The 19,899-nt window shown below is 37.0% G+C and overlaps 1 protein-coding gene across 2 annotated transcripts in view; it reads right to left on the reverse strand.

The window, feature by feature from the left end:
- Window positions 1-19,899, reverse strand: part of EDIL3 (EGF like and discoidin domains 3) — a 257,434-nt gene that overhangs the window by 121,887 nt on the left and 115,648 nt on the right. For both annotated transcript variants that reach the window (XM_086771054.1, XM_086771053.1), the window contains one exon: window positions 8,672-8,800. In XM_086771054.1, the coding sequence (XP_086627180.1) occupies window positions 8,672-8,800 (129 nt within the window). The remainder of the gene's footprint in view (window positions 1-8,671; window positions 8,801-19,899) is intronic.

Raw genomic sequence — 19,899 nt, forward strand, 5'->3', positions numbered from 1 at the left:
AATGTGGCCAGCAGGTCAGGGGAGGTGATTGTCCCCCTTCATTGGACTGCATCCAGCTCTGAGGTCCCTAGTACAAGAAATACCTGGACCTGTAAGAATGGATCCTCCTCCACAGGAGGACTATGAGAACGGTCAGAGGGCTGGAACATCTCTTCTGTGGAGAAAGCCTGAGCGAGCTGAGGCTGCTTAGTGTGGAAAAGAGAAGGCTCCGGGGTGACATTATTGCAGCCTTTGAATATATAAAGAGGGCTTTTAAGAAAAAGAGACAAGAACTTTTTACCAGGGCCTGCAGTGACAGGACAAGTGGCAATGGTCTTAAACTGAAAGAGTAGATTTAGCTTAAGAAGAACTCTTTTATGGTGAGGGTGGTGAGACACTGGAACAGGTTGCCCAGAGAGGTGGTGGATGCCTCATCCCTGGAAACGTTCAAGGCCAGGCTGGATGAGGCTCTGAGCAACCTGATCTGGTTGGAGATGTCCCTGCTCCTTGCAGGGGCGTTGGACTGGATGGCCTTCAAAGGTCCCTTCCAACCCAAACCATTCTGTGATTCTATGATTCGATGATTTATATAATCTACTGGGTCAGAGTTGAAAATACTACTCATTATTTTCTTACAATATTTATCTGTTGCAAAGTGAGTGCAACAGCATAATCCATATATTCTTCCACAATCTCATTTCACAAAGCCATGTAAGTCTATTTACATACTGCTTTCAAAAAAGCAGTGTAGTTATTGAACATCTAAAAGGGAATATTTATAGGTTGTATTGTAAAAGTGTTTTCATGCTGCATTTACAAGATTCTTTTCTAGCATTTTTGTGTAATATATTCAGGAATATAAACAGTTATTCTCTTTCCAAGGAAATTCACTGAAAAGTGAATTATAATATTTCTGTTATAAAAGAGAGAATGTGTGACTTTGACATCACAATGGGATAACTATTATTGAATTTAAAGAGATAATTTTTAATTTAGTATTTATTATTAATTCAAATATAAAGAGGAACTTGTATGTGCAAAACATTTCCACATGTTATCTGTTTAATGCAGAAGATGAACTTAATTTCTTTGAAAATCAAGTAGCAATTAATGTACTTTTGGAACATTAATTTATTTCCACAGTAAAATAATACTAATCCTTAAGAAAGACAGTAATTTGGGGAATAGAGATTTATCCTTCTATGAAAGATGTTTATAATGGCAATTGACAACCTGAGTGACTTTTATACCATAGAAACACACTTCTTCTTAAAAGTACCATTCATTGTACAGTTCAGTCAGTGTGCAGGTCGTTAAGAAATCCACCCTTCTGTTCAATATCCCCATAAAACCCAAAAGCTATCGGGAAGATCTATTTCCTCCCACTATGACATCTTATAAAAGAAACTTAGGCATCAAAGAAGGGAGCTTAATAAAAGCCTCAGCTCAACATCCAGTTCTGGTTAAAACAGGAATAATCGAAAAGAAACTTCCAACAAAATGCTGCATAAAGAATATAGAAAGTACTGTAAGGATCTTCCACCAAATAAATGGCACAGCTTTGTCTTCAGTGTAGATTGCTGTCAGACTGAAATATACCACAGAACAAAAAAGGTTGTGAGAAGGCCACTGAGGAACTGTTTAAAAGTCCTGGAAAAACTCTCATGTGCAACAGAAAGGGGAAACATTCTAACTGTTTACACAGGAAAAATAAGTGGGAGCATGACAAATGTATGCAAAATAATAAATAGCATACAGAAGCACTCAAAAGCTGCTTTTTTTCCTAGTCTTATAATACACAAAGAAACATTTAAAGATGCTGAAAACCAGCAGGTTTGAAATTGAAAAGGGATTTTTTTTTCAACATACAGTATAATTAGACTGTGAAACTCAATACATTAGGAAATTAAGGTCAGTAATTCAACAGAAAAAAAAAACAACACCCTACTGGAAGTGTGTATGAATAAGAAGAATAAAGTGCTATATAAGCAAAAGCTAACAAGGGTGAAACTAAACTGGAAGGGCTATTATACTTCCTACCTGGGATTTTAAGCCAATCTCTGGCTATTACAGAATGAAATAAAATCTTCAAGTAGGGGGCAAGTTATGCCCTGTCTTTTCATGGTGAGGGTGTCTTGATCCCTTCTCAGAAGTATCCAGTGTTGGTCTGTTACCTACGATTTAATGCTTTTTCTCTCTGGGCTTCAGGTTGACTTAGCTCAGTCACCTACTGCTTTAATCAAGATAACTGGATTTCAAGGATAACGAACCCCTACTTCCAATAGCCCAAAAATTGTTGTCGCTGTTGTTCAGTCTCACCACATATTTGCTGTAAGAATCATAGAATAGAATCACAGAATTGTTACTGTTGGAAAAGACCTTTAAGATCATCAAGTTCAACCATCAACATAAAACCACCATGCCTACTAATCATGTCCCAAAGTGCCACATCTACAAGTTCTTTGAACATCTCCAGGGATGATGGCTCTACCACTTCCCTGGGCAGCCTGTTCCAATGCTTGACCACTCTTTCAGTAAAGAAATTTTTGCTAATATTCAATCTAAACCTCCCCTGATGCAACTTCAGGCCATTTTCTCTTGTCCCGTCACTTGTTACTTGGGAGAAGAGACCAACACCTACCTCCCTACAACCCCCTTCCAGGCAGTTGTAGAGAGCAATGAGGTCTCCCTTCAGCCTTCTCTTCTCTAGATAAAACATTCCCAGTTCCCTTAGCCACTCCTCATAAGACTTGTTCTCCAGACCCTTTGCAACCTTTGTTGCCGTTCTCCAGACATCCTCCAGCAACTCACAACTCAGTGTCCTTCTTGTACTGAGGGGCCCAAAACTGCACAAAGTATTCAAGGTGCAGCCTCACCACTGCCGAGCACAGGGCACGATCACTTCCCTGCTCCTGCCAACCACACTGTTCCTGATGCAAGCCAGAATGCTGCTGGCCTTCTTGGCCACCTGGGCACACTGCTGGCTCATGTTCAGCCGGCTGTCTGCCAGCATCCCCAGGTCCCTTTCCACTGGACAGCTTTCCAGCCACTCTTCCCCAAGCTTGTAGCACTGCATGGGATTGCTGTGACCAAAGTGCAGGACCCAGCACTTGGCCTTGTTGAACCTCATACAGTTCACCTCAGCCCATCAGTCCAGTCTGTCCAGATCCTCCGCAGAGCCCTCCTACTCCCAAGGAGATCAACACGTCCGCCCAATTTGGTGTCATCTGACAACTTACTGAGGGAGCACTCAATCCTCTCATCCAGATCATTGATAAAGACATTAAACAAGACTGGCCCCAAAACTCAACCCCTGGAAACACCACTTGAAGTTGGCTGCCAACTGGATTTAACTCTGTTCACCACAACTCTCTTGGCTTGGCCATCCAGCCAGCTTTTAACCCAGTGAAGAATACACCTGTCTAAGCCATGAGCTGCCAGCTTCTCTAGGGGAAGAAAATGTCAAAGGCATGTCTGCTGTGGGAGAAAATGTCAAAGGCTTTACTAAAGTCCAGGTAGATCACATTCACAGCCTTCCCGTTATCCACTAGTTGGGTCACCTGGTCATAGAAGGAGATCAGGTTGGTCAAGTAGGACCTGCCCTTCATGAACCCATGCTAGCTGGGCCTGATCCCCTGGTTGTCCTATACATGCTTGGTGAGCTAATTTTAATGAAAATTAAAAGGAACCTCTGGGTTAGATTTAGAACTCCTTAAACAGGTATTTGTCCCCAAGGGAGAAAACATAGGGAGTATTTATCAGCAGAAGCATGGGGTGAACATCTGGTATGGTGCACTGCATGTATCCTAGTACATTAAATTTGCGCATTCGGCTAGGGGGATGGCTGGCTTAGAACAAGCTGCATCTATGTGAGATACAGTTGGTTTTAGCCTCCAAACCAAGACAATGACATGAAAACCAGCAGTGGGAAATGGTTTCTGGAGTGCTTTATCACCAAACCACAGCGAGGAATGGTTTAGCAAGAGCACTCACTCATTATCACACACAAAATTCAGGCCACAGGATATTCCATAGCTTCCTCACATATATTTCTTCCTAGTACCTGGAAAAGTTACTAGGATTTCAATTTGCTGGTAGAGTTGAAGCTGTAAATTATGCATCATGTGAACTGGGCAGAAAGGGATGGCCACTGGCCTCTCCCGTTGCAGCCCCACAGTTAAAAGCCACTGCCCTAAAAGTAGTTGAGATGATGTGTCAACATATCAAAACGTGAGCTGCTGCTCTGCCATGTGGCCCTCATCTGTGCAGTTTCCCAACAAATTAATGTAGCAGATGTGAGGACCACAGATCATCTATGATGGGGAGGTAGAAAGCAAAGAATTCTGTAAAAACACTGGAAAGGGCTTGCTTACATTATTAAATGTGTTTGATTAATAATCTTTATTCTTCTTGGAGTCAAGGCATTTGGTTATGGCTTGAGTTAATGATCCTCAGAATATAAAACCACACCCAAATCAAACCCTTAAATCTGAACTCTTTATTGTTTCAAACTTGATTTTTTTCTGGTTGGATATTTGTGCCATTTCAGTTAGCTGACTAGCAGCCAGTAATGCATACTTTGATATATATATTGTCACTAATTTCTCCATTTCCTACTTTTTCAGCAGGCAGTCTTTGTCTGATCATCATAATAACGCTCATTGCACGAATCTCTCAACATTATGGATTTTTTTGGGGGGTGGAAAAACTGTCCCTTTCAGTCTTCTGGATATTTCCATAGATTTTGATTTGTTCTGCAGAACTGTATTTCTAGGCTGTTTTGATGACAGTATAATCCCTCTGTATCTAGACGAAGGTATCTGAACAGTGACTATTTGTCCAGCATTTTCCTCTGTCATATGAAGAGTGACTAGTGAGGTTGACAACGATGTAACAACAGATGCTGGTTCATGAAAAACAGCAGGTCTTTTTCAATAAAAGCTGGAAAGATCTTGGAAGACTGACCTTCTTGAAAACCATGGTTAAAGAAAAGGGAATTACAACACACTCAATGACTATATGTCTCCTTCTGGTGAATGACAAGTCCTTGTATTTACACAGCTTTCAGCCAAAGTGATTCTGAAGGAACAAAATGATTTGCTGCTCTTATGAATGAGCACCACCACCACAGAGTATGCCTTAGTCTTCCTGGGCATGAGTTGTATGCTATTTTCAGGCACTTAAGTGCTCTAAGTTACTCTCTGGAAGAGCTGTTTTCTCAGTCTAGTAAGATCAAAGAGAGACATGCCTTGCCTCAAGGCAGTTCTTGCAAACAACTCCTCTCTCCTTGTCACTAGATACTGTCAACAGCACACATGAGAGCCAGATTGCCATACATTAACAGGATGATAAACTGCAACCTGGACAGGGTTTGAGAAGAATCTTCATATCAAGCAGGTAAGCTAACGTTTCTTAAATAACAGAGGAATATTTAAAGAACTTATCATTCTTGAGTATCACTACAAAAATCTGACCAGGTTTCTACCTGAGCTACCTGAGGCAGACTTTCCTATCCAAACATTACTTAGTTTATGAGCCCTGAAACAGAAAACTTGGTTTCCTTCCTTTGCCACTGGGGAATCAGAATCTTTTCAGAAAACCATTGCCAAGTAGTATTAGTTTTGCAGTACATCTAGAATACACAATCAGTGAAATTGCTAGTGATGTCTTTTATAATTTACATATTAATTATTTACACGTGTAAAAGGTCAAAGAATCTCAGAAATATTGACAGGATGCTTATTGATGCGAATGACAGAATACCAGCTTTGGGAATGTATCTCGACTGCAAAATCAATCACCTAGCTTAATTGATTTAGCAACAGAATATTAGACATGAAAGAAATCCAAGATAAAAAGCCTTATACAAAAGAAGTATAATGTGATTTTTGGAAATCTTAACAGTTTAGATGAAGATACGTGTCTTGCAATGAGGTCAATTTAATTTACCTTTTTATGATGGAACTACTTTGACAGCCTTCTTACTTGATTTACAGTGAGTTCAGAATCTAATTGCTGAACTTTATGGAGCAGAGGAATTTGTATTAAAGGAACTTTGTGAATTCAGCTAAAGAGATATCATGTAAAAGAGTTATATTAAGTCAACCATAGGAAGTCCTACACTCCTTCCTGATCGTAGAGACCTCCTCCACTGCTCCTTGTAGCTCACATCCTTAGAGACTCTCTGAACACCTGTATACTGTATATGGCTTACTATCACTTTGTAAATCAGATTATCTGAAAAGGACTGAATTTCATTCTCCCTCAAAGAGTAACTGTTGACATAAACTTGTTTAATCTCAAATCACTTTAGCTACCTTCTTGGGTTCTAGTCTCCCCACAGTGAATCTGAATCACCTGTATGAGAGCTCTACTTTATTTTGAAGTTGGTATAAAAACACTTTGTTGATTATCAGGATCGTTAGCTAACTGTTACATACCTGAATATTTTTAAAAGGATATTGAGGACCTAGCAAACAACTATGATGAATCACTCCATAATGCACTACTGTACATCTTTTTCATTGAATAGGTAATAAGAGATGATAGCTTCCAGACAGCATGTGTTAAACATGCAATTTGCTTGATGAAAATTTATGGTGTTACTTTCTTCATTGCATCCTTAACAAAGATCACCTCTTTGACATTTAATGGAAGGAGAAGCATTGTGCATCACATGTTGACTATGTGGCTAATCTCATGACGTACTTGAGAACATTAGGCCACATGAGGATGTTTTCACATAAGCTCCTCCATATGACTGGAGATCAACGGTACACAGAAGTGGTCTGCCTGTACCCTCACTTTACAGTAGTCATGAGGATGAAGGTACAGCTTCCTGTCTTTCCACTCTTCAATGATTTTTGCTTCACTTATTAGGTGGCAGACTCACGTAAATGCATGCAAGTACAAGCAGTAGCATCGGGAACCATAAGGTACTGCACTCACAATTTAGCCCAGGTACAATTTTTAAGATTGTATAACCCTTGTGTTACAGCTAGACATAGTCTTGCCTGCTCTCCTGGTCTTGAGACTCTTGAACTCCTGGCTCTATGGTTTAAAAGCTGACAATGACTATTCTTTGCCATCACAATTACATGATGAATTCAGTCTCCCATCATGAATGAGTGCTCTAATGATATGACCACTAAAACAGAAGAAAGTCAGTATGAGTGTTGCTGACAGTTCGATTCACTAGACGGCCATGCCCAGAATCAGGGCTAGATGGAACAGATCCCAAAGGAATGGATAATATAAAATATTTCCATGTTCCCAGGGAAGAGGTAGACACATAATTTACGCAGATTAAGGTAGTGGGATGGCCTACGTGACCTACATAATTAACAGAGTTGACCAAAGTTAATGAAACTGAATGTCCATATTCAGGTTTTTGAAGACGCTTTCCATTGAATATATAAGGGAGACAATGAACATAAGCACTTATTTGAACTGGACTTTATTGGCTCCTGACACTTCAAATTATGAACAGGTATCTAAATGGAGCACTTAATTAAGGTAGGCTGGATTCAGTGCTTATTCACACTGGTTTGAATTAGTGGATTTATCTTTTATGTACAAATGGAACTGGATTCTTGACTGTTTGTTTGGGATTTTAACCTTCTAACAGAGTTACAGTTGGTTTCCAAATGCATCAATCACATGAGATTTTAAGAACTATGCTGTGCTTTATTGCACAAAATAAAACACAAATTTGGCACATAAGTTTCTCCTTAGGCAAGCACTTGTTCCGAGTTTCACATATAAAAAGAACCCCAGCTTCTATTTAAGTGACAAAAAGATAATGCAGGTTACATTTATAGGTTAGAACATGACCTGATTGGTCACTTGCAGATGAACATGCACAGCGCTTACTAATTGGTTTTGATCACACAGAACTTCTGATGGCATTAATTGGAGAAATATGGACCTGCAATTTTCAATAGAGCACAAAAAATGCAACATCTATTTACTTCTTAAAATTTCTCGTTAGTGAACTGTGAATTTTACTGTATAATTTCCCCATAAGGCATTACTGAAATCTTAATTTTTTTTTTCCACAGTTCTGTAACTACACACTCTAAGACTAGGATAATGACCTGCTGTTCCCAATCTGACCTGAAACCAGAAAAAAAATCTTCAAATAAATAATAACAATTAGAAAGAGGTGCAGATACTGTATTTTAAACAGGATTAAATGTACATCCAATTTAAGTCTGGAACTTTTGCCTTTGAATTTAAGTATTGTGATTCAAAACATTTCTTTGTAATTTATAAATGCATAGATAAAGAAAGATCTAGGAGACATATTTGTTCATAAATTCCTTTTCAGTTATTCCTTCCACTTTTTTTTCTAGCATTAGTCAAAACAAACCCACAAACAATTTCAAGATAGTAACAGATCCCTACTATTTCAAATATGTTTTTCCATTAAATCCATGCTAAATGTGGCTATCTTTCCTTACCATGCTCTATAATATGCGTAGCAAATCATGCACTGTTGTGTCCAGTAAGTTGAAAGTTAAAGGCTTTTTCTGAATGTAGTAGTAGTATTCAGTAGCATTAGCTTGCTCACAGCATAAAGGCCAAAGACTGATACACGTCAGAAACCAGAACTGATATTAATCCTCAACATTGCAAGTAATAAAAAGGCTCCTATCTATAAATACAATAAAAGTTACCGTGTGGAACTTACTGTGCTGGCAGTGAATCCCATTAAATCCCTCTGGACATTTACAAACATATCCTATGAATGTGTCACCTCGGTACGCTTCACTGATTTCACATATCCCACCATTATGACATGGATTAGGAAGGCAGGGTCCTGAGAGAGGGGAAAAAAAAAAAAGAGAAGTATATACACATGCATAATAACAACCATAAAAATGTCAGTAATTTACATGCGTTCATTAAATAAACAAAATCCCTTATGTAGCCCTTCATATTCCACTAATCCACCAAAATACACCCTTCACTTAGTTCAGATAACTTGCCAGCGTAGATTTTCATGAACAAGAAAAAATACGAAATGTGTCACTACTCATTAATCACATTATTATTTTTTAATGTAAGAAAAGACAGGAGACAGAGAAGTTAAATCTTGCTCTCCTATAAAGATAACAGGCATTCTAACTTTTATACCACTGAGGAAATATCTATTAATCAAATGTGCCTATCATGTACAGAGTGACATCTACAATATCCCTGAATAATCAGCACGTGTCAAGATAGTAGTGTGAGGAGATCTTTGCTATGGCTTTGGGTGACTTTCGGAATATGTGACTATCCTGGCCAGCAGTCAGAAGCTACTAAATCAACTATTGCTTTTCCATTGAGTGCCTTTTTAGCATATCCACTCCAAGCTGATTTCAAAAAGGTCTTCTCACTAATTTTTTTTTTTTTCCCAACGAATCACACGCTGTGATACCTAAAATTTCAGAAGTAAGATCTAAGTTGTTAGGTTTCCAATGACTATACATGCCTTTAAATAATAGCCTCTTTTGAACTGAGTTCAAAAGTTTATTCATTCAGAGTTAAAGACTTTTATATCTTATTATCTTACTAATACTACCTGTAACATTATCTTACTAATACTACCTGTAACATACCTCCTACCGTAAGAAAACCCTTTAGCATTTTGATGACTTTTTTTTTCAATCTCTCTTTAAAGAACTGGTAATCATTTATTGGAAAGCCTCATGTCCAAGTTTGTGTGCTAAAAGTCTCGTGAATTCAGTATAAAGATTTTATTTGTAATCTTTGCCACGTACACAGAAAGTTGTTAATCTTTATTTATAGAAATGTGATGTCATAATTATTCACTCACTTTAAATTGCATTTAAAACAAAAAAAAATCCAGAAAATAAATTCTTTCCACAGCACAATTTACTGAAAATTAGCACTGGGAATTGAATGATTTAAACTTAAGAGAGCTTTAAGTGTAATGTTTCTGAGGGCCTGCCTATTAGTTTATGTTCTCAATTATGGACCCAAGGGCTGACAGATGTTCATAGCAACAGCATTCATTCAGAACGTCACATTAGTGAAAACTGCTCTCTCTAAAAAAATACTAACTTACAAAAGATAAAAATTAACAGAATGACAAGGATGTCAGAACACATTCCCCAGTTATAATTGCCTGAGTGGTTACAACAATTTGAGAAACTATCCACGTACACATTTCTGCTACAGCTTACGTCATCGGCCTATTCCAGGACACTATCCTTCAAAAGCTACACTTGTGTGCATCATTAACATGGGACATGTCTCCCTGAACCCAATAAATAAAAGATATGAATATATAACAGCTTATTCTAAATGCAATTCGTAGTAAAAAAAGGCAAAAATCATGAAGATGAAGAGGATACTGGCTGCTGCCTTTTTTTTGCCTTTCCCAGCCCACATTCTGCATTACACTTTAAAAGTAATGGTACACTACATTCTTAGAATCACAGAATCATAGAATGGTTAGGGCTGGAAGGGACCCTCAAGGGTCATCTGGTCCAACCCCCCTGCAAGGAGCAGGGACATCTCCAACCAGATCAAGTTGCTCAGAGCCCCGTCCAACCTGGCCTTGAATTCTTAATTCCAGACAACATGTGTCACTGCTTTAACAGGTCTAGGAACACTCATGGCTTCCAAGTATCACAGCTTCTGTTTATGTTATTTTTCCTTTGTAATATTTTGGGAAGAAATGTTTAATAATTTGCACTTTTGGTCTCCCAGTGAATATGAGTTAAGTATCTTTTTCCAAGCCTCTATCACAGTGCTGCAGTTTGGGGAGTACCTGCAGGTAGCCTCATGTGTTAATTACTTACATGCAAGTGGATCTCTGATCTTCTACGAACAATAAATCTTTAATAATTACTTTCTCATTTTGCTTGCTGCTTTCTCCATATGGCTTGTTAAGCACATGTTCAGCATAGTTTCATTGATTTTCTTTAGATTTGGCATTTTCTCAGATTAGTGCACAGTAGAAAGGCTTAAAAGGTCATTTGAGGTCCACAGTAATAAATATACTAACTTATATCAGTATTTCTAACTAATCTTCTACGATGTCGTCCTACTGAAAAAAATCCCCATATCAACAATATGAACACTTTTTTTTTGTCCGATTATAGTTTTCATTTGGTCATAGACATATAATAGCAGTATTTTCAACATAAACGTTGAGTAATTTTGGTTTTGGGTTCTTGTTAATAGAATCTGGTAGTTCAAAAATTATTTTGAGAGCAACAAAATATCCTAATTAAATGCACTGAAACTAGTAAACAACAATTATCCGATTTTCACTAATTAGCATTTATTTCCTAAAAAGGAAATAGAGAAAAAAAGAATGAATGATTGAAACTTTTAAAAGCCTATATCATCATACCTTGTTTCTCCTAATTCTCCAGAGGACTGTACTCCAAGTTCACAAATCTTCAGGATATTTAAATTGCATGAACCTCCAAGCATGTAATTCTTTTTTTTTTTTTTTTTTTCCCCTGATTCAACAGGATCTTTGATGCAAGTTATGCGGGTTTGAGTGTCTTGAAAGATCTGGGCCCTAATCCTGTTATCATTCCTTTTAGCTTTAAAAATGGTATTTACACACTGCTGTCAGATGATAAGAGGTCCCAACTAACATCCATAGGGATGTATCAGCTTTTAAATAACATTGTATTAAATGCTAGAGAATTAATTCCCTGACAATCTGATTAATATTGTTGGTTACTCAGATCTATACAGCAAGTTCAAAACCATTCTTCTTTCCCCCCAAAAAAATGAAAAACCAAACTTGTCAACTAATTTAAAAAAAAAAACAGTGGACTTTGGGGATCTGTTTTTTTAAGTCAATAGCACTGTAATATTTTTTGCAGGTAATCTTTAAGTGGCTTCCAACACAAAGAGAACAACAACGTATGATCAATATTAATAAGCAGTAGAATGCAATGGTATACTTTCCAGGTATTTTTATCCATGTTCTTATAAAATAATGTCAACAAGATTAATTGTGCTCTCAGATTAATAGATCTATTCACTTTGCTTTTTTTTTGAGTCTTTCTTTGTGCAGCTCCATTGATATTAGACAACATAATAAGTATAGTCCAAAATACATCATTCTGTTATTCAACTGAAATCCCATGCTGTTTTTGAAAAAAATATTGAAAGTTAACTTAAAGCACAGCAGGCTTTAAATTTTTTAGATGCTCTTACTAAAATCTCTGAGATTTTATAGATGGATGAATCAAACAAATGCATCCTCAGTGGAGTTGAAAAGGGACTTAAAGCAGAAACATGTAATCTGTTTCCTTCTTTGACAAGTACAGCCAACTAAAACTTCATAACAGTAAAATCTTCTATAATGCAATACTGAAGTGGTAATTACACATGTGAGAAAAAACATCAGTTCATCTATAGCAAAAAAAAAAAGCCAGGAAAACAAGGAAAGCATAATGTTTCAAATAAGAAGGTAATTTTTGACAGTGATAAAATATACAGAGTCAATGAGCCTGTTTAGGAAAACTGTTACTTCATTGTGTCTTGTAGGATATTAAAATAATTTTGAAGTAACAGAAAGAAGTGTCCAAATATCTTTCTATATTTGTTCCCAGACAGTGTGGAGGAAATATATATTTTTTAATACTTAGTCTTATTTTGAGCTTCTTTTTTTTTTGAATGGTCTCCCATTTTTGAGAAATAACTAACCAAACAACCAAACAAAAAAAGCCTAAAAACACTGACAATTATAAAGCACATTTAAATATGTGCATGGGAATGTCATTATCTGAAATTCTGATTGTTTTCATTTCGATTATTTAGTTTTTACCACAAATTGGCTGCATCTATGTAAGGATGCTACACGGTGAACTGGGAAAGGATCTGAAGAGCAAGAGGGCTGATGTTGAGGACCTGATGCCCACACAGTGTCCTTCCTGAGAAGGAGGTGGTAGAGTTTCCCTGGTGACAAACTAACTCTAGTTCCTGTCAAGATGCTTCATCTGCTCAGGTTTGCCAGATTTTTTTTTTCTGATAAATCTTTACCTAGGACTTAAAAGTGTGCCAAAGAACAACTTGGAAGTAAAACGGCTAACAGTGGAGTTGTGTAGCATTAGCTTAGCAAAATCTAAGAAATCAGAAGGTACATAAAATAGCAGCTGTAACAGGAACAAAAAACAAACAAACCCTCCCTCAATGACCCTTTCCCTTACTACTCCCCAGTTCACTGATAGCCATCTGTAAAACAAGTAATTTCTCATGCTTCCACCAAACAGCATACACATTTTTTTTTTTGCCAAATATAAAATCTGCTACGGCTTTGGTGGGAAAGACATTCAAAAATACCAAGCAGTTAGAGATGATGTAATAACAACCTTACATCAGCCACATCTTCGTCGAAGTCTGATTCCCCATACTTAAAAGTGTGCTTGCTGCTGTGCTAAAACAGGAAGACACTCAAAAATTACAAAATACAATTCTTTACTGCCACAAGATTAAATGAGGAATAAATGTAAAGAGAAAAAAAACAACAAATGTACTATATGCCAGTGAAGTGACACATGCCAAATAATCACATTTTTTAAAAAAGTAAAACTGAAGGCACTGCAATATAAATGTTAACATTTTCAATGGTATCTATCCATCTTCTCCTCATGTAGAAATAATGACACTTTAATGAAAAATACTAAATTAGATATTTACCTTGACACACATAAAGATGTTAGTTACCATGCTAATTGCTTCATTTATTTTGTGGGATATTACTGAAGTAGGACTAACAGAGAATGTTACTCTGACGATACAGTAAGCTCCAAATCCCAACACACAGACACTGGAGTTATCATCAAATTAATAAGAGACATCAAATGATTTTACCTTTCATTGTAAAACAAAAATACTCTCTAGCTGCTTGCCTTTATACTACTAGCTTTTCTTAAGTCCCTCTTGGCTCTACATGAATGTCCATCAAACAAGTTTTTTTCCCCTCAGGAAAGTCGAAATCTTCATCAGAGATCTCTCCCACAGTTCTAACATCAGTAGTTTGAACTTTTCCCCCATCTATATTTTGATAATACATAAACACTTTAGATGCTTCCTCTCCCAAAGCAAAGTTTTCAAAATAAACTGTGGTAGAGCTCACTTAGCAAGAGCTCTTATATTTTAAAATGAATATGTTTAAAAGAAGCCTGTGGCACATATGACACCTTTCATCTTTAAGGGAAGAGAATTAATGGCCTTGCTGCTGGAGCTAGCAGAATGGCCCAAGTTTCCCACAATGAGGAAGTTAAGGACTATCACAGTAAATCAGGCTCAATGTCCAGGTAATCCAACACTATCCTTGTGCTCATCAGTTCCTGCAACCTGAGAAGAAAGCTGAATAATTCTGTAGTGGTAATAATTAAAAATCTGCATTAGATATCTTACAAATATTTGAGATGAGCTTTATCTTGGAATCTTTATATTTGTCACTTTTCTAACTAATATTTATGTTTTCTCCATACAGTTAAAAATCATTTTTGTATCACCTATATATGCACAAATGAGGGACCACCTCTTTTTCAGAAGTACATTGACCTTTTTCTTTTGTCAACATACTTTTAAAAAGTGAATCAAGTGAATTTTTGAAAGATGTGCCCCTTCAAATGTGAGCTTATAGATTTCAAAGTTCAGCAGACACAAATCCAAAATATAACATAATCCTATTTGAAAGAGACTGTCTTCCACTGAGACACACAAACGAGCATTCAAACCCAGCAGGAATGTCCCTACAGGTTCTGACAGAAAACGGCTGTATTGCACAAAAAGGGCAGGAATATAACAAAAGCTTTTGCGGGTCTCTGATCTTCCTCACATTTACTATTTTGCCTGTTAATTTAATATGAATGTGCAAAGCTTACCTGGTGCAGAGGCTGGTTTTGAATGCCCCCAGCTGTGTGTCAGTGTGGGAGTCATGATACTTCAGAGACCATTTTGACAACCTGACAGAAATGATCCGGCATGTGCTGAGCTCTTGGTATCATTAAATCATACCAAAATACACACGTCTCAGTCTATGTACAGGTTCAAGCACACAAGTATGACACATCCATTCCAGCAACGCAGTGCGGGGAGTTAGGTCTTACTGGTACATGTACTTCAAGCCTGTGCATCACCTTTGTGGTTAAGATTAAGCTTCTGCTCAAGTATTTTGCAAATTTCTCCTGTATTTAGAAGAAAACTACTGTTTCCAAAGAACACTCCTGACATAGCGGGATCCAAAGAACACCATGTTTGTTCACTACTTGACATTACAGCTCCATCTCAGCTGCCTGCTTTGCAGTGCATGGTTTTGAGGACATTCGAAGACAGCATTCCCAGCAGATGTGTTACTGATCTTCTCCCAGAATCACAAAAATCGTTTCTTCTAGTAGAATTGCTCATTCTGCCACTTAAATATGAAGCATCATCATGTATGAATGAATACGTTGTAGTCTAGTATCTTTCTCACTCTTTTTTTTTTTTTCAATCCTTAAAAGTCATTCTGGGTTCAAAATTTACATATACATCGAAACATTTGAGGGCCCAGCTCCCATTATACTGGTGCATTGTGACTTGACTCAAAGAAAATAAAGGACTCTCTCAGTTTAACTAAAACCCACAGAAGTCGAACTTCATGTGTTTTGAACTACGTCATCCTTCAAGTCTTTCTAAGTCTAATAAGAAATTCTTGCTTATCCAGTATACTTCAATGTTTGTTAAACAGAGGAAATAAAAAACAAACAACAAACCACAGCAGCACCTAGAGATCAATATATTTCATATGATTTCTTTTTTGAATTTGCCACTGTTTATTTTATTACAGTTGGACTTCCAGCCTTAAGATTCTATGATTTTATTTTGCTGTCAGGACACAAATTAATTTTGTACCAACAAATACATACCTACAGTTTGCTATTTGTTTGGTTATTTTAACCTGAGAAGAATAGGCACTGTAGAACATAACTCACCGTTTATGAGGAATATTCATAATATTAACTGATTGCTATATATTATTCCAGTTAATGCATGAAAGTACTAAAAATAATTAGCAGCTGCACACATCTTCATGTCATTAACACTCTGAAATATATCAGCCTAAAAAAAAATAAAATCTGTTCAGGCTATCTCATAGGAGAATTAGCACTGTATTAGATTCCATCTAACTATATATTCATTATAAACGAATGGCACTCATCCAGACTTAATTGCACTGTGATTAAATATTTATCTTGTTTTTAATGCAGCAAATGAAGTGTGCTGATTATAATGATCAAGGTGCCTCCATCTGGATGCAGCAAAAGCTAAGGTTCACCCCTTGAGTGCAAAATGCTTTAGGTCATTTCTGCACGTTCCACTCCAGTTCTAATCTGTGGATTTCTATTACAGAGAAGAAATTTAAACTGATTGTCCAGCTATCTCCCAATCTTTTTTTTTAACTAAATAACTGGAATATTTTCTGATAAGATGCTGTATAACTTGATGACTATACAGCGCCTTTCCCTTCCGTCAACTGAGAATGACAGATTATAACCAAATTTGAGGCACGATCAGCATAGTAGGCAGTATAGTGATCCTACACAGAGTGAGACCTTAAAATACTCCAAAAGCTGGAGAAAGTGCTCAATGCACTACAAGACATTTCCTCCAAGTTCTCTCTCATTACTTCTCCTCATAATTTTCTGCTTCCAAGCTTGAGATTTTCTTTTGCCATTTTCGATGCTGTTTTCCAGCTCTTTACACCCTTTGCCACCTACATATGTTTCTGAATAAAGCCCACAGGATTCTTCCCCATCAGTTATTTCACAAACCTACTGTAACAAATTAATGTGAGACCTGTTCTGCATCTCTGCATGGCCTTTCACAGGAGGGTTTTCTCTTCCCTGACAATACCTGCACTGTTTACAGAAAATTCAGGTTCAGGGGCTTTTCCTTCTCTTCCTCGAACTTTACACTCAGGCAGCAGCATCGTCATTTTTTTTTCCTAGATGATTCTGTTTCTGTCACTGACTTCCTCCACTCTTGTTGACCTAAGTGCGGGGGCTTGGTTGCTGCACTCCATTTTTTGTCATTCACTTTGTATCATCGTTAAATCCAGATTAATTTTTCAATTTATGCTAGAAATACTTTCCAAATTTCTTTTTCAGTTGATTCTGGTTCACATCAAACAGGAAAACCTCTGTAAGTATAGAGAATCTTGTATTTTGTAAATAGCTTGCTGGAGGACTGAAAAGACTTGAAGAATTTTTTATGACAAAATACTCAGAGAATGACTGTAGATTGGGATGTTTGGAAGATTCAATTCAAAACTGCAGCTCTGACAACACTACTGTCTACAGGTTGTACACTGAAATAAGGTCTCCAAATCCATTCTCTGTACAGCTGAAACAAATCCATCTCTGTGTTTACTGCACTGTTCTCTTGTTTAAGTAAAATATACCCAGCAATAAGGAAAAATAGATCGTTTGTTACCTAACACAGAACCTCACTGCCACCTAGGATTTCTGTACAACAGTGCTATTTTTATCATCATAACTCTTGTAATCATATATGAAGATGTCAATTTTCATTGTTTCATTGCACTTTCAACTGCCAGTGATCAAGACCTCTCATTCTTTTTTTTTGCCATGTTCCACTAACAACTGGAAAAAAAAAAAACCTTAATTATAACAAATAGATTAAAATCCAGTTAGTCCTCTGCTGAGTGTTCTGGCGGGACCTAAAAAATGCAACAGCCTGAACTTATGCTATTCATATTTGTATGAGTCAGGTCCTAATTACTAGTGTCGCATTAATGACATGGAAACAGCAGAGGAGAATCTCCGAGGGTGGTTATCCTTAGGACATGAAATATTATTAAAAAGTGATGAAAGAGAATTACTAAATGTGAAATATATATAGTCCAAAAAGGCATAAAGTTGTCCACAGCAGAAATCAAGGGAAACAGACAAGACTTACACTCCAGTCATTTATTTCCCTTAGGATGTAGGACAGAGGAAATATATTCTTTCCTCTTTGCATTTTTTTCCAGTTATCATCAAATCCTTTTGATTTCATGTACCCTACCCTAAATCCTTCTGAATTCTAGAACCTGTCACTATTCTCCAACTCTTACTCCCTTAGCTAGATCATCATTCTCTTTTCTCCTCATATCGCACTCCTGCTTCATATTGATCTCTTGCCAATTCAGAAAACCACACGCTGCATAACCATCGAAGTCTAAAATCACAGCCCGTTTGCAGTCATGTGCCTTCAGTTTTTAAGATACACAGTAGAATCACTCTATGTCTGCTTCCTTTGTACCAGCTATATCCACAGCACAAATACAAACTAATTGCCCTTGATTAATGTGATTCACATGCACTAAGTTGTACATGGATAAAAATCCTGACTTATTTTGGTGGGTAATGGCAATAATTCCTGCACAGCAATACTAAAGATGAATCTCTTCTGACAAACAATGCTTTAATTTAAAATTCCTTTTTTTTTTTTTATTATTACACACAATGCAGGTGGCACTATTGCTGTTCAAGTTCTCTGCACAGGCAAATCTTGCCTTCAGAAGAGCCTTGTGCAAGGGCAGGGATATAAGCTGTAGCACAAATACGTTCCTTTAGGGAATGGCATGGTGGAATTATTCTGGAGCCACACACTCTTTTCTGGTGTCCACCCACAGCTGTGGCATGGGTGTCTCATCATGTGTGGCTCATCAGACACATCCAACTTTCCTCTGGTTTGCAAGACGCCCACGGATCTATGCACAGGCATAATGATGGCCATATTCATCTGAGGAACTTCAAAAGATGAGGGCACGAACTAGACATAATTAACTTCCCCTCACCTCAGGATAGATGACCTGAGTGCATGCTAATATTCTCTTTCCAACCTAGTGTAATCAGTAGCTGGATACAGTTCCTGAAAAGGAATCCGTAATACTACTCATCTGTTGATGGAATGGAGAAGGTTGTCTGGTTCAAAAATGTGGATGCTGTAGTTATGACAGGAAATAAGAACAATAGGATGTGCTATGAAAACAAACCTGCTACTTTACTTGTACACTTTCATCAAGGATATCCCTAGCTACATGACTTAAAGTGCTTGAAGCAAATTCTTTATTTGGAATTTCTTAAGGAGGCTGCAACATATTGCCTGTATTCTGTCACCAAAAATTTACATAGAAACAAGACTTCATGATAAATACATTACACTATACCTACTGTGCCTGCCCCTGCTCAAGGGAGACTAAAGCAGAATGCTGACCTGACAGGATCATTGATTTGTATTTTGTTTCCAAAAATGCCCAGTATTACTGTTTTGCAGATAAAATTATTAGAATGGTTTTCTCATGTAGGAGACTGGATTCAGAAAAGAAAATTGAGAAATTCCAGGTCAATATAGAAAGATTAAGAATCAGACATTGAAATATTGCCACCCTTTCCCTTAGTATATATTAATAAATAAATACTATTCTACAATTTTAACAGGATGAAATACTGTAGAATGCTTGAAACTAATGGAATTCATGAATAACTGTAACAAAGACTTGTAATATTGCTGTGGAGTGTTAATTCATGCTTTGCAGGTAAATGTTAAAACACAGTACTGCAGGCAAATTGAATATATAAATCTACATCCAGACCTTTTTGTTCTTGGGCCATGGCTTCCCTATAGTAGCTAGCCGTTTCAATAAAACTTAATGAATTCCAAGTCTTTTCTCAGCTTATTTGACACAATTCAAATAACTTCTAAAGAATACGAAGCTATAATTAATCTTCACATTTTTTTTTTTTAGTAATAGACAAGTAGATATTCATGGGAGCACGTCACATTTGAATAATCATTATTTTGATCAGAACAGTTGTCATACAATCACAACTCCCATGGCAGCCAATGGAAGCTGTGTCTTGAATAAGTAATGAATATACA

The sequence above is a fragment of the Chlamydotis macqueenii genome, chromosome Z (assembly GCF_036417535.1).
Source record: "Chlamydotis macqueenii isolate bChlMac1 chromosome Z, bChlMac1.mat, whole genome shotgun sequence".
Lineage (NCBI taxonomy): Eukaryota > Metazoa > Chordata > Aves > Otidiformes > Otididae > Chlamydotis > Chlamydotis macqueenii.